The 14,583-nt window shown below is 22.1% G+C and overlaps 1 protein-coding gene across 3 annotated transcripts in view; it reads right to left on the reverse strand.

Annotated features, from left to right (window-relative positions):
• Window positions 1-499: 499 nt before the first annotated feature.
• LOC129618574 (probable serine/threonine-protein kinase DDB_G0271682) overlaps window positions 500-14,583 on the reverse strand; it is a 196,569-nt gene continuing 182,485 nt past the window's right edge. The window contains exons 5-10 of one of the 3 annotated variants that reach the window (XM_055533408.1): window positions 6,704-6,912; window positions 2,504-2,639; window positions 2,236-2,369; window positions 2,045-2,167; window positions 1,795-1,969; window positions 500-1,323 (exon numbers count right to left, since the gene is read on the reverse strand). In XM_055533408.1, coding sequence (XP_055389383.1) covers window positions 845-1,323; window positions 1,795-1,969; window positions 2,045-2,167; window positions 2,236-2,369; window positions 2,504-2,639; window positions 6,704-6,912 — 1,256 coding nt within the window. In that variant the 3' untranslated portion in view covers window positions 500-844. Of the gene's footprint in view, window positions 1,324-1,794; window positions 1,970-2,044; window positions 2,168-2,235; window positions 2,370-2,503; window positions 2,661-6,703; window positions 6,913-14,583 lie in introns of all 3 variants that reach the window. The other 2 variants (XM_055533409.1, XM_055533407.1) reach the window with 2 other exon arrangements.

Genomic DNA, 14,583 nt, shown 5'->3' on the forward strand with positions numbered 1-14,583 from the left:
ATTTAAATTATCATATAAGTTTTGGATCACTCGAAAATAAAATATATTTACATTTCTTTAAATAAAACATTTAATTTAATATTTTATACGTAATTAAACGTGTAATAATTATTTTAGGCTATTTAATAATATTATTTTAATTCATTATTTTTATTATTATTATTAGTTATACAGTAATAATGTATTAAAATAAACTCATTAATGTGAGCTATCATTATTACTATAATATTATTACATAATTTGCTAATATAATAATTAATATCATTTTGTTATTATTTAATTTCTATTGTCATTATTAATATAATTTTATTATTAGCGTAATAATCAATTATTATTGTTATGGATAATATTTTAATTATCATTATTATAGAAATATTATTGTTATTATTGTTATTATCATTATTATTCTTTTGATTGAAGTTAATTATAATTACAATAAAAAACACTATTTAAAATAAATTTTCTTTTTTTATACACAAATTTGCTTTGCCTTTGTTTTATATTGAAAATTGTTTTTTAAACAATTTTGTTTTATTTTTTTAAATAATTTGAAAATTAATTTTGTAAATTAATTGATTAAATATATTAATTATTATTTAATTTTTTTTTTATTTTATTTTAAATATTATTTATTCCTATCATCTGCTCTATATTATAATAATTATTATTATAAGATATTTTCAGTCGTTCAATTTTTTATTTTATATTTTTTGCATACTACTTGGCATTATATTTTTTTTTTATATGATTCTGTTTTATAAATAATTAATATTTTATACAATATTATAATAATTTATAATTATAAAGAAATATTATTAATTAATAATATTAATGAATTTGTTTATCAAGAAGAGATTTGACATGAATTAAGTAAACTTTGGTTCACTTGTGATTCAATTTGGAATTGTTGTGGCCTTTGTTGTTTTTGTTGTTCTGGTTGTTGATTACGATTATTAAATTGATTATATTGTTTTGACGAACTAGAGTGAGCATTTATTTCATTTAATTTTAATAAATTATTATTATTATTATTATAACTAACATTATTTAATTTTACATTTAGACTTCTCTTAATATTATTATTATTATTATATTTAAAATTATTGTTCAACAAATTTATTGTTAAAAAATTATTTAAATTATAATTATTTATTAAAAATATAATTGAAATTAATGTTGAAATTAATAATATTCCAAAATTTTTTAATATTACATTTATAATTAAAATAAATTTTCCCATCATAGTAATTTTTGATGTAGAAAATATTGATGAAAATGTATAACTATTTTTACATTTAAGTAATGAATTAGCTGAATTTGTCTCTATGTATGGAAAAATTAGGAAAAAAGAAAAGAAAAAGTATTAAGTAATAAATTAGTTAATAATAAATAATTTGATTTAAAATAATATTTAATTATAATATTGCTGAAACTACATTGTAATTATTGTGGAATTAGTGAGTGGTGAATTTTCAATAACAAAGATGGAAAATTATTTAACACTATTAAGAGTTCGCATAATAACGTTAAATTATTAGATATTACAAACTAATATGGGTAAATTTCAATGAGACCAGCAGAAATAATATCAAACTGTCGAATTACAGCTCTTTAAGTTAATAATTGGAAGACAACATGTTAATATCAGATAAAATATTAAAATTTTTTATAACATCCCGAACGAAACCAAGGGAAACCGAAAAAAAAATTTCATTGAAAATTATTATACACTTTATTAGAATAACAATAGTGTATAAAGATGTTCTGGTGGTCCAACCTAACAAGATATCTTACCTTTATAATAATATTCGTTTGGATCTGGAAACTCACCGTCAGATTGTTGATCAAATGGATATAAATTATTTAATTCGGGTGATCTTCCAGATGCTAAAATTCTTGGGCGATCTTCTTCAATAATTTTTTCTGATTCCTGTTGATAAATATTATGTATTCTGGCTGAACATTTTAACTGAAAATTACAATATAAATTCGAAATTTATTTGTTAAAATTTAAAATCTAATCAGAATATTGCAATAAGATTACCTTAAGACGACCATGTATAAATTGTAAATGATTTACAATAAAACTGACTTCAGCAACTGATGCTTCTAAATTATCAACTGGATTCTTTTGAACTTCAAAATGTTTAACTTGATTTGGCATCACCTATAATCCCCAAAAATCATATATATTATAAAAGAATAATATTATTAAATTAAAATATTAAAATATACCTGTATTCCATTTATTGTCCATGTTAAATTTGCTGCCGGTTTAGAAAATTCTGATGAACAATTTCCATTTATTAAATCACCCATTCGATAACGTGAATGAATTCCCGTTATAATCGGACGTTGTTCAGGAAGTTCTGAAAAAAAAAATAAAAACCAAATTTTTCAATTATTTTTTTTGCAGCTATATGAATTTACGCGGTGGAAGATGTTACTAAGACTATAATTTTATTATGAAAATTGAAATATGTAAATGAGGTGGTTAACATACCAACAACTTCCATATTTCCAGAAACTATTGTTGTATGAAATGATGGTGCATCTGCTGATACTTCACAACTAAATTTTCCAGATAAATTTAATTGAACATTTGTTAATGTTACATGACTTTGATTTGATGACATTTGCTGCAAATAGTTATACGGAAACTTTTACTTCAATAAGCCATATTTTTAATTAAAATTCTTTAAAGTATACTACACAAGTTTGATAAATTGGAAACTAATATGTTATAAGGAAAATTTAATTTTACAGAAATTTAATTTTAATTTAAAAATTAAGAGTTGTTTCTGGAGTTTGTTTTAGCGCTTCAATTCTATTAAATTGAATAATATTTATAAAAAATTTAAATAGCAAATATGACATTGATTCTTAAAAAAAAAATTAATAAATAATATCAATTATTTTATTATATTAATTAATACAATTGATTGAACACACTCTATTAACGCACATTTAATTTATTAAATGAGAAAAAAATAAGTATAATTAAACAAAATTTAATTAAATAAAATTAATTTAAATTAATTATTGTATAATACAAATTAAAATGTTATACGATGATATTATTATGCATAGTACAAAGAAAAATATTTTGATTTTAATTGTTATAATTCAAAAATTAGAATTACGCGGCTAATTTATGTACAGAGTATTAAAATATGCACAGAAATATTAAAATATTTTCTAAAATTCTAAGTACCTACATTATTGATTTATTCAACATATTTAGCGGTGCAAGTCATACGGAATGTCATTTTATTAAACATTAAAGTATAAACAAGCAGGCTTCAAATCCAGAACAAATTAAATTGCGTGTGAGCTATTTTTTAACAATATGGAAAATCAATTGAAAATGAGTTGTATATGGGTATCTGGCTACAATATAAGGATCAAAGAATTTGTAAGACGGTTGAGCTTGTAGGAGAGCCTCCGTGATTCCCTTTAAAACGATAAATCTGCGCATACTTTTAAAGTTTAAGTTAATACAAAGCACAAATAGAGTTAGCCAATAACAAACAAATAAGTGCAAAAACAGGTAAAGCGACAAAAAAACTTTTGAACAAAACTTGATTTAGATCATATAGAGGACATTTTTTGATTGATAAGTATGCCAGGATAATGATCTGCCTCGCAAATTATCTCTATATGTAACAGTTCAAATCAACTGTTTTTAGCAAAATCTTTTATTTTCTGTTATTATAAGCGAGGGCGGTTTCAGATAAAAATATTTTTGAAAATCGAATGGAATGCTCAGGTCTACTATGCATTCTATAAAATATATTTTATGCAAATAGCTATTTCGCTAAGTTAAGTGGAATAGAATTCTTACAATATAGTTGGCTATATTCATCCCATTAATTTTCTTTCCCTTACTTTTCTGTCAAATAAGCATCTGAATTAAAAAAAACCAAATTCTATTAAAAAAATTTTTTTTTGACAAGTTTTGTTTTTTTTTTAATATCCTTTATAATTAAGGTTCGAATTCACTACATATGTAATTAATAAGGTCTATATAGATTATTGATTTAAATTTATTATTTTATTACATTATTAAATACAATTAAAATCATTACCCTGATTATATTTAATCAGAATTTTCCCTCACCTTTTTAATTTATTGAATATTGAAATTAAAAGTCGTAACATTATCATGTGAAATATTTTTCATATTTAATAAAAAAATAAATTTGGGTCAAACCAATGGTTTGTATTGTAGCACTTTTCCCTTAAACAAGTGAAAATTATGCTTTTAAATACAGTCTATGTATACCTACCACACTATTAAAATTATTTTCATTCACAAACGAAACTATTTCTAGGATAACATATATTTAGGATGAACGATTTATCCAGTGATGTTATGGAATTTACCGTTAGCTTTTTGCGTGTATAGAAATTTGAAAAAACTTGCGGTTTCGGAAATATAAGGCGTCAAATATTCAAATTTTACAAATTTCAAGATTCGATAATTTGAGAGGGGGTGGAGATGGAAAAAAATTTTCTTCTAACTAAATAAATCATTTAAGCTTCTACAGGCTGGTGTCTTGAAGAAAAATGACATCAAAAATTTGGAAAAAACGGACTTTATATAACGGTAAATTTGAACGGCCATTTTGTTTTTCTGAAGTTTAGCTATAGTATACCGCGCTAGGGGAAAGAAGCCACTGCCTTTCTACGTTTGCAAAATTTGAAAAATGCTTATGGTTTCACTGCACTAAACAGTTAAAAAATGGCATTTTTAGGGTTTTGGGGGGGTATAACTTTTAGAGGGGGGGAGATACGTAAAAATTTTCTTCTACAGAAATAAGTTTCTTGTAAAGATCTATGTACATATTAAATTTCAGCTTTCTATATTCAAGGGTGCAGAAATTTCATAAACAGACACAGGGACGGAAGGACAGAGTGAAACTAATAAGGACTTTTTTTCAAAAATTTTTTGGAAAAGTGCTAAAAAGAAAACAAATTCAACATCAATTTAATTAATGAAAAAATTTAATTTGAATAATGATTGAGTTGTAATTATTAATGATTTTTTTATTCATTGAATAGCGCTATTTAGAATAATAAAAATAATAATATAAAAATATAATAAAATAATTAAATTAAAATGTTTGGTACTCAATTTCATAAAAATAATATTTTATTTATCCTATAAAATGTGTGTGTGTTTTTTTTTCATTAAAAATTATGCAGGTGAAAATTATTTCCACTTATATCATTATTATCATTATTATTTTTATTTATTCAGAATCATAAAGATTTCAATGTAGGCATATCTATACTCAAAGTAATTGAAATTGCAAAACAGAAAAATAAATATAATTTTTGAATTTAATTAAAAATTTTAACAAAATATTATATTGAATGCATATTGTTATTAAGCGTAAATAATCAAGTGTTTATGAGCTGTCAATAAGGTTTTTTATTTTATAATAAAATAAAATACAATATTAAAAAACAAAATTCTAAGGTGGTCAGCACATAATCGACTGCCATGTGGCTTGTCTAGTTAAGCGAAAGTGTTGCATATGGCTATGAAAATGCCATTTGAACACTTCTTCTCAATTTTAAGGTCGATGGTAAGCTTTTTGTTGATATACCTTGTTTAACGTAAATTTGGATCTTACTAGAATTTCGCTTTGCGCTATTCAAATGCTCTCAAAATCTTCGACTTTTACATTCAAGAAATTTCTAAAAATTTCATCAATTAAATCCCTTATAGATATCGTGAAAAATAGAAAATCGATTTCTGAATCAGGGGCAAAAAAAAATTATAGGTTTATTGGTTTAAGATCCCAAAATTAAATATTATATTTCAAGGAAATCGATTGACTATTTCTTTTTATACGTGCAAAAATGTTCAGTTCTCGACGCATGATATATCCTAAAAAATTATCAATCTGCGACATATCAAAAATGAAGTCACATAGAGAAGCAGACAGATCGACAGGTAGAGATATAGCCAATCGACAGACCGACAAATTGATAGGCAGATAGGGCGACATCTCTATGAAAATAGTTTATTTACGCTTCCCTATATGCTTCCTTTGGTGCCATCATATAACCTGCTTTATAGCATGCAATTCGGTCGTTAAAAATTGGATTTTAAATTTTAACTTAATTTTTTTTTTTTTATTAGATTCGCAGATAATAATATTGATAATGTCATCTAGATTTTTTCATATTGTATATAATATAAAGGTAATAATTGATATGGAATGAGCTTTAGAGTTGAATTCTCATTTTTCGAAGTTTAACAGTTTTTTACTGATAATTCAATATTATAGAAATTGCATTTGAACGCGTTATTTTAAGTATAATTTCCAATTTATTTATAATGATAAGTGAAAAATAATATCCTGGACGATAAAAATCATTTTAAACTATAATATGACATTGAGTAGTATTGAAATTGTTCAAAATTTTATAATAATAAAATATAAGATAGAAATTGGAGATAAATCAGTTGTCAAAATAATATTTGATTTTGATATTGCAGTGAAATTTCAACAATAATTAATTAACTAAGCTGTAAATAACAAAAATTTTTGCAAAATTTTTCTCTTGCTTAATTAATAAACAAAAGGCTTTACTTTTAGTAAAATTGCAAAATGATCATAATACTTTATTTATTTTCTATATTTAATTAATAAATTTAAAAGAATAGTTATAATAAATTAATATTTACTTTTACATTAACACCAGTTGTTGGAAATATTTTCATAGCTGGATTCTCTTTTGGTGTATAACGATAAAATTCTCGTCGTCCTTTATACCATTTAACAGAATATAATGTATCATTTTCCATATCATAATTACATATAAGATGTGCATCATCACCACGTTTAACTGCTGTTGGTACTGTTACAGATACATCTCTAAGTCCGAGAATTAAATCTGCAAAAAAAAAAAAAAATAAAAAAATTTATATAATGAAAAATTATTAATTTAACTAAAATTTCTTATAAATTAAAAACTAATTAATTTTTCAAAATTTTCAATAATAAATTTGATGGCATGATCGTGGTTTGCTAAAGTGGCAAAATATGCGTGACCAGATGATATAACACGGTTCATAATATGTTCTACGATAGTTTATTAAAGTTTATTATTTAAGAAATGATTTTAGAAGAGCAATAATTAATGAGAAATTATTTTACTTTTTGTAGTTATATAAAATAAAGCTTTATTTAATTTATTCATCGCCTTCCCTGACAAATTTTCGGAAAATTTTTTCCAAGTACAACATTAGCAACTAAAGTTACTCAGATAATCAATTTTAATTATGCGAAATTTTTCAAAATTAATTACCTACAACTAAAATTTTTAAGCAAATATATTTTTTATTGTTTCGAAATGCAGATTGTGAATAATAACGAGACGATTATTTAGTAATAAGCTAGAGCATGAGTGAAGATAAAAATGGATTATAATCACTATTTCAAACATAAATTTTTAAAATAAAATCCTCGACGCCATCTGAAATTAAGCATTGATGATATAATCGCTGTTAATTTTAAAACTAATTACAGAGAGTAGATTGAAATTCCTAATGAAAATCATTTAATTTATAAACCACAAAATAAAAGAAAAAACAATAATAATGAATGAAAATGAATCATTACAACAATTTTGATAGCATTACGTTGATTCCTGAGACCTTGATTTATCCTCGCTATATTCTAAATTTTCATTTAAATTTTTTTTTCTCAATATTATTTATAAATGAAATAAATATCTAAATTTTTTCGTAATTAAGTTTCATTTTTCCATCATTTAATTAAAATTGGAGAAAAAATGAAAAATCTAATTAGTTTAAAAATATTGATTTACATTAAATTTGGATTTTATATTGAATTTCAAAAATTACATGATTTTTATATAAATTTTAGAAATTTTAATGATCAAAAATAACTATTTGCATCTGTAACATTAAATTTAAAGTTAAAATGTTATAAAGTCAAATTCTTAAAACTGTTAAATACTATTATCATATAAGACTGAGCAACATCGATAAACTTGACCATATAGTAGAGTTTTTGCGTCAATGCCTATGTCAAATAGTGATTTCTTTAAAATTCTAAACCTAATGGAAACTTTATTTAATATAATTTTTCAACAAACAATTCATTATAATGGTAGTGCTAGTACAGTCATTACAATAATTATTAATAATTCCTCTTCATTACTATTATTTGCCCTAAAATTATGCAATAAAAATCGATTATGCGTAAATATTAATTCAATGAAATTTCTTCAATAAAATATTTGCGCGTTTAAAGCTAGTCGAAAATGAAATGTCCTGTTTAATATAATTGATTTTTTCTAATTAATTAATTATATTTTTTTTTAATTCATTATTATTGAAAATTAAATATTTTACAAATAGCGAAATATTTAAGCAAAGAAAATTATTAACCAGAATAATAGATCAATTCAAGATAAAAAGAACAATATTCATTAAAAAAAAATATAAATTTTGATTTTGGTTTTTATTCATATTTGAATGTCATGTTGAGGTTTTAGTCATACTCATATTATTTGTGGTTCATGTAACCCTTAAATGAATTTTCTTAATAAAATTTCAAATGGATCACGTTATTTTTAAGTGCAATTGGATCACCTTAACACTTAATCAATTCCCACTTATTCGTGGCTTACAAAAATATTTTTATTTGTCATTATTAACCACTAAAAAATTTATTGATTTCGAAAATTGAATTTTCTTTTACAATTTAAAAATTTTAGTACATTAAACATTAAATTTATGAATTTATTTTGAAAATTATTAATATAATTGACCCAATTTTTCAATTACATTTTAAAATATGCTCACATTATTTATACATAAATATAATTCAATATATTGATGAATTATAATAGTTTATAAAATTTTTACATTATTTCAATAAAATTCATGATAATTATAATGTTATTGAATTTATTTTATAATATGTATGAGTATACCCGGTATTTTATGTATAACACTATTGAATTTAAGCCATATTTCGTGGCTCAATCAACCACTTTAAAATATTTTTAAAATTTTTAAAACTTTTATTATACTTGTATAATCTAAAATAAATATTTTACCACAAAAAAAAGAAAAAATTTGTATGACATGAGAGAATTTTTTCGCAGATTTTTTCGAAAAGAAAAAAAATCAAATTAAAACACTCGAAATATTTTTAAATTTTAAATTAATTAATTGTAAATTTATTATGTACATACAAACATTGTTTATGTATAACTCTTATTATTATAATTATACATGTATGGGGGTATATACTTATTTGCATAGATAATAATGTTATTTATCCTATAGTATAATATTATAGCAAATACAATAATATTATAATGAAAAAAAAAAGGTTAACCTTATATTTATTCATTGAAATAATCTTTAAATTTAATTAAAACTTTTATTTACACTTTATTTTTTAATGAATTTATATATGTACCTATATATATGAGTTTGTGTATTTGAATTAATATTATTATATGTGTGTATAATTATACTACTCTGTCATAAATACTGAATTTAACAACTTAAAAAAGAAAAATATTATATTTTTTTTTTGTATAACAATAAAAGTATGTATGCAATGTTATTTAAATTTCGATATTATATAAAGATTTTTATTTTGTATAATATTACGTAGATTTATATAGAAGAAAAATATAGAAAACCATTAAAATGTACACATAATAATATTGTATGAACAGGGGTGTTTCAGTGTATTCATTTTAGATTTGAGACACAGAATATTGATCTTGAATGTAATTCGCCATTGACTGTTTCATAATTTGGTATTGACGGCAATCCACTATTTGACTATTTAAAAATTCATTTTAGAAAGGGATCACAGAATATTAAAAAGTATTGACTGTTTACTGACGCTAGTAGCTTTGAAAATTTGTTATTTTGTGTTGTTACAGAATATTATAAGGTTTTGACTGTAATCTACCATTGATTGTTTCGAAATTAATTTTAGAAACGAGTCACAGAATATTATAAATTCTTGAATGTAATACGCCATTGACAGCTTTAAAAATTTAATTTTATAAATTTATATCTGCAATATTATCGAATTATTTATTTTGTATTACTAAACTTCAATATAATGGCCCGTATTATATAAATATCTCGTGAAATTAAGTAGGTATAGGTAGAATGAACAATTAAGAAATTTATGGTATAAAGCTTTATAATATTGTTAAATTCAGTTTAGGCTCAAATATCTGTAAGAGAAAATGCGTTAGTGTTAATAATTAATGTAGTCAATTATCGAACCCAACAAATTTATTTTTGGAAATTTTACTTATTTTAGTATTACCACAAAATTTAGTAATTGTTGGTTTTACTAAATGCATTAGAAAAAAATTTGTTCCACTTCATAATGCAAATATTCATGGAAAACACCCTAAAAATTTTATTATACAAAATTTTTTCTTTAAAATAATGTCATTTCTATTATCATGAAATACTCATAAAATTAATAGTATAAAGAAAGGAAATAACATGAAGAATTTATTTTCATCAAAGACAACATTTTGACAAAAGCAAAAAAAAAAAGAAAAAATAAAATAAAAATTTAGGAAAATTAAACTGCAAATACACAAGCTTATTTGCAACTTTTCAAGAATTATAAAAGTTTATTTTCAAATGCAATATTTATTCTTGCACAAACACACACATGCACAAATATTAGTATTCTACATACACAAATATAAAAAAATGTGCAACAATGTTATAAAATATAAATTAAAAATCGTAATATAAAATTTTAAAATCTTCAAAATATCTTCAAACGAAAATCTACATATTATGTAGCTATATTAGATTTGTTATACTTACTTATATAATAGTATTTTAGTATATTGAAATGTAAATACATTATATTGTAATATTTTTCTACATATGCACAAATTTATTCTTCATTATCTATACATACGTACACAAATAATAGGGGTGTGTAGATAATGAACAATAAAATGCTTGCATGAATGTATGCATAATGTGGAAGTACTTGTATATTAAATAAAATGTTTCAGACAATTTATCTAAAATAGAAGTTTTTAACATTTTGTGGCACAAAGATCATTTTTTCCAAATATGTAATTAGTGTGTTAGTGTAGGCAAATATTAAAAATTTTCTTATAGTATATAATATTAATATAGAACACGTTCAATTCACGTTGTTCGCAATTACTGTCCTAATTGCAAAAGGGGATATTATTTTTGCTGAATTATGAATATGAAATTTTTTTATAATCAAATTCGATTGCATACTTATATTATTATTGTTGTTTATAATAATAATTGTATTCCTCATTGTAAAATTAATAAGAAATTGTATTTAAACATTAATATGATAAAAAAATTTCTCATTTTTCTGTTCTTAAAAATTTACCATCACGATATTTGAAGAAAATAGCTCAACAGTTCGCAAAGAAGTATCTACTCATTGAGAAATAAAAATAATAATTTTCTCATAAATTTTATTATTATTCTCAATTCTCTTACTCTAACAAAATAATTATCCAAAAAAGCTAATTGAAGGTTGAAGTTATGTTATTGTCGAGTAAAGGCAGCACTAACCAAAAATTCTCTTATAATTATTACATTTACAAAAATTTTCTAAAGATTATTTTATCTTTCTTTCACATTGATAACAATAATAAGATATACCCTTTGCTGGTAATAAGAAATTTTTTTTTAAATATATACATACGTAAATTAAAATTATAAAGTAAATATACGAATATGACAGATAATTCCACTTGAAATTTTTTTCAAAGAAAGAGAAAATTTCCTTATTATATAAAATTATAAGTAAGCTACCATTCTTAATATTATTCCTTTTTCAAAATGGCTTATAATATGTAGGTACTTCAAATGAAGGAAAATTAAAGAATATTTTTAAAACATCATAAGTTCTTTAAAAATATTGAATAAGAAATTATATTATTTTTGTATAAATTATTTTAAAATAAGAAAATAATTAACTATATAAATAATTCTTTGATTCAGGATTTTCTTTTAATTGAATAGAAGGTAAATAAGTAACTATATTTGTATATGTAGTATAACATAGAAAGTAACTGAACCGTTAAGTAATTTATATCAAGGAATTTTTCTTTGTATAATTTAAAGTAATGGGAGCATAAAAAATAATTTCTTTTTAGGAAATCTCATACACGATAAAAGGAAATTTTGAATAGGCGAAATTTGATATTGAAATCAAGTTCAATAGCAATTATATGCAACATTATTATAATCAAATCTTTCAAGATCTTTTAAAATTTTGAAGTATAGTTGAATAGTAAATTATTAAATATAAGATTTTCTTTGATTTAAAATAACCTTAATTAAACCAGGAATATCTAAAAATTTTTACCTATTAAATTTTGTATTAAGGTCATGAATGAAAATAACAAAATTCTTAAATAACAAGAAAGTAGTTTTGGGATGGCAATTCTTATATTACCAGATTTATATTGCACTGAAATTAATTTTATGATTGAATTAAGTTCTTATACACATATACTCTCAATATTATTCAATTTTGTGATATAAAATGAAAAGTAATTTTTAATTCAATGACATAAGAGAGAACTATACAAAAAAACGTACCCATATACTTTTAAAATTATACATATATATAAAAAAATTTATTGTTATCAATGAAAGAAACATTAAAATGCATCAGTGAATTTTCTGAAAACATTTAAGAAAATCCTTTATTTTTTTTTTCTACTACAGATTTTGTACTTTAGATAAATCATCAAATACTTTATCTAATAGCTGTAGCTATTTACAGATGTAGAAATCTAAGAGCCAGCTATTATATACGTATATTGTTAAATGAAAAGTTATTGTTAGAAAATGGCATTATTGTTGAGAAAATTTTCAAAAAAAAAAAAAAGAAAGAAAATATATTGAAAGAGATATTGAATTCTATGGATTGAAAAGAAAAAAAAAATTCTCTCATTTAGAGCAATCGTATAAATAAGAATATTGGAAAATTTTGTGTAATGTGTTCTGATTCGCAGAAATTTGTACTACAGTTGATATCTGTGCGAATCAGTTTGAACAGTTGATATTCTGACGGTTGATGTGTGCTCTAATCAGATGTTGTGGGCTCTAGAGGGTTTTTGTCTCTTTCTAAAACACATATAAAGTTGTCAAATTGAAAAATGAAGAACGACAAAGCAAAGATAGAATTAGAAATTTTTTTGGCCCTGAAGGTCACCCAACTCTATTCAAAATTCTGAAAATGTATTTCTCTGTCCTTGCTAGTATACCCCAATATAGCCAATATATTTTTATTAAATTGCAAAAAAAACATTAATTGCAAATTTTTCAAAATTCATTCATTATCTTAAATAACTATCACGAAATTAAATCTAAACAAAATTTAAGAGAACAATCATAATTATAAAGAGTACAATCATAATTAAGAGCAAAATTACTCTACATTAAATTTTTACATTATACTTAAATACAATTTAATTTTTATTTCAACATAATTTTTGCGAAAAGTTCTCCGATATTTTATCATTTACTTTTTCAATTTTTGTTATGAGAGAAAAATTTTTTAAAAAAATATTTATTTCACTAATAATTAAGAGGAATTTTTAGTCAAAAACTTTTAATTTAATTTGTCCTCTAAATAAAATATTATTATATAAAGATCGCAATGCGAATTTTATTAAATTAGTTAATTTTTAGTATGAGTCCCAATAGGTGACAATAAAATAAATTTGAAACCACATACAAGAATATCCTTATAAACTCATACACAATTTAGAATATTTTATACTGGAATTTTTAGAGGATAAAAATACGAAATATATGAAGGTATAATGGGAATGTGCGGTTTTTTAAAGGTAATTTTAAAAGTATGTGAAAATAAATTTTCTAAAAATAACAGATACTTTATTAGCAATTAAATTTAATTTATAACAAAGTGTATATAATTTAAAAATGAATATTTTAACAGGAGTTATTTTGGTGTTTTATTAAGTACTCAGTTTTGAATTAAAATATTGAAAATAAGAGTATAGGGACAGAAATTCAATTATTATTTCGTTTTTTTTTTTATTCCGGAAAATACTTTTAAATTTCTTTTGTAAAATACATTTAGAAATTATTTTGGCCAATTATTTAGAAATTATAATGTCCAAGTTTTTAATACAATAACGTTCAGTTTTACCAATGTAGGAGTTTTGTGTAATATTCTGCTCATTAAAGTTGTTTCGAAAATTCATCAGTATTTTTCTAGGTTCCTTAATATAAGCTCAAATTTTGAAAGTTAATTCCATTGTACGCAATTCTAGAAATCGTTAAGAGCATAAAATTTCTCAATTGTTTGATGAAGATTGGCTAATAAATTTCTATATAGCGAATAAATAATAAAATAAAAACAAGTCAGGACAACAATTGCAAATTCTTTAAATTACTCAAGAATATCTATAGTACTAGTATTAATAATAAAGAAAATTTCGCTGGAATTTATAACATTATTAAAAATAATATTATAAAACTTACAATAATCTATTTTT

Source organism: Condylostylus longicornis, unplaced genomic scaffold, assembly GCF_029603195.1.
Source record: "Condylostylus longicornis isolate FDR11 unplaced genomic scaffold, ASM2960319v2 ptg000009l, whole genome shotgun sequence".
Classification (NCBI taxonomy): Eukaryota; Metazoa; Arthropoda; class Insecta; order Diptera; family Dolichopodidae; genus Condylostylus; species Condylostylus longicornis.